The sequence below is a fragment of the Bos grunniens genome, chromosome 1 (genome assembly GCF_055505025.1).
Source record: "Bos grunniens cultivar Pamir isolate PY7600 chromosome 1, Bosgru_T2T1.0, whole genome shotgun sequence".
In the NCBI taxonomy this organism is placed as follows: domain Eukaryota; kingdom Metazoa; phylum Chordata; class Mammalia; order Artiodactyla; family Bovidae; genus Bos; species Bos grunniens.
The window spans coordinates 64,633,196-64,634,942 of record NC_141165.1 but is presented as its reverse complement, the minus strand read 5'-3'; the positions used below and the strand labels follow the sequence as shown (position 1 = coordinate 64,634,942).

Genomic DNA, 1,747 nt, shown 5'->3' with positions numbered 1-1,747 from the left:
GCTTACCTGAGGTCAAGTGAAAGAGGCCCTAAACCATCAAAAGCTATTTCCAATGTCCAGCTGGGAGATCTAAAACAGAGAGTAACAAAGACAGTTTATGACAAAGCTGACACACAGTATTCTGGAAGGAGTGAAATCAATTGTGACATTTTTCATTTATTTGTAAATGCCTCTTTGGCAGTACACTCCCTCAAAACGACAGTTGCTTCTTACAGAAGAGGGGAGGTGATGGTAAAATACAGGAATCCTGACAGTTGCTTTAATGAGATTCTGCTTTAGGGCTATTCTAACACTTTTCCCAACAAGGAGCCTGCCCTTCATTTTCAATATCATAACTCAGTAATTTGGAAAATGTTATCTCTGTGAAAACTAAACCAGTCAGTCCTTATTAGCTATTGTTCAGTTGATTTTCCTCTTGTCTTTCAATTAGAAGAAAACATTCTAAAGCAAGTATCTAAATAAATGTCAGCCATACAGACCAATTATGTCTTTTATTAAAAAAGTACTCTTTTATCAAAAACAGTAATATGGTGTGTGATTGAACAACTCAAGACACACTTTCCAGTAACTCAATATTTGTTTGAAAATATCACAGAGTACAATATAAGATATATTTTAAAGACTTTACTTTCTATGTTTTAACAAGTTCCTCTGGAAAAGGAAATTATTGCCAAGGTAGTTTCACTAGTCTTAAAAATTTGAGCAACTCCAAATTAAGCAGTCTAAAGATTCCACTTCATGTATTCATTCAATTTTCCTTTGATCATATATTAACTGTTTGGTGCAAAGTAACTGTCCTCAACCCATTTCTTTAAAAAATGTAAATTATACTGTGCAAGGAAAATACAATCTAACACAGGGTAGCCCAGTATCTATCACCTATTAGTCAACCAATAGATATTTACTGAACTGATAAGCTGCACAAAATCAAATCTTTGTGCATAGCAAAACACATTTTGGCATTTCACTGCATTATGGGTTCAAATTCTAGATCACAGAGAAATGAACTAAATAAGAAACCTCAGAGACATAACAAACTTTCTGGGTTCCAATTTGCTTTTCTATGAAATAGAGTTGGTACTATTTACTGCATGTGATTTCTGTAATGATTAAATAAATGTTGGGGCAGGAATAAAGCACCTAGCACAAGTTCTTGGCTCATAATATGTTGTTAATAAACAATAGTTATTATAATTACAAGGTTTTACTTTGACCAGAACAAATAACATCTTTCTCAAATATAACAACAAAAGTAGCAACAATAAATAAGTGGAAGGAGGGAACCATGGCTGTAAGAATTCTAAGATAAAACCTTTAGTTCTATCTCTTCCCTCTGTGAAACTCAGCTCTCTCATCACAAAAATGGAACTAATGTTCCTACCTTTACATAAAACACCATCTCTGCTTGGCTGTGAAGGCTGTCTGGGTATTTAAGTACCCAAACATCGTGCATTCTCAGAAAATGTTCACTGACCACGGCAGTGAACATCATCTCAGTGAACATCATCATCATCTCAGGTTGGCAGATTAACTGTGGTCTAAGATTTGTGTTGGTAACCTTACTCTGATGGTCGCTGGTAACTTCAGGTACTGCTTAGTAGAGATGGAAAACTGCTCGAGCAGCTAACGTATGCAAACTCATGAAGGTTTTTGTTTCTTTATTCTACCCTCAATTACCTAGTGCAGTGGTTCTCAAACTTAAAATTACCAGGAACATTTTTGTAAAATGTTAATATCTATGTGCAAC

The 1,747-nt window shown here is 34.9% G+C and overlaps 1 protein-coding gene across 4 annotated transcripts in view; it reads right to left on the bottom strand.

Moving 5' to 3' along the window:
* The window catches only part of LOC147379552 (uncharacterized), a 201,524-nt gene that overhangs the window by 110,854 nt on the left and 88,923 nt on the right, over positions 1-1,747 (bottom strand). For all 4 annotated transcript variants that reach the window (XR_015161935.1, XR_015161938.1, XM_086394907.1 and 1 more), the window contains one exon: positions 7-69. Coding sequence is in view for 2 of the 4 variants with exons in the window: in XM_086394907.1 (XP_086251033.1) it covers positions 7-69 (63 nt within the window). In the remaining 2 variants the exon portion in view is untranslated. The remainder of the gene's footprint in view (positions 1-6; positions 70-1,747) is intronic.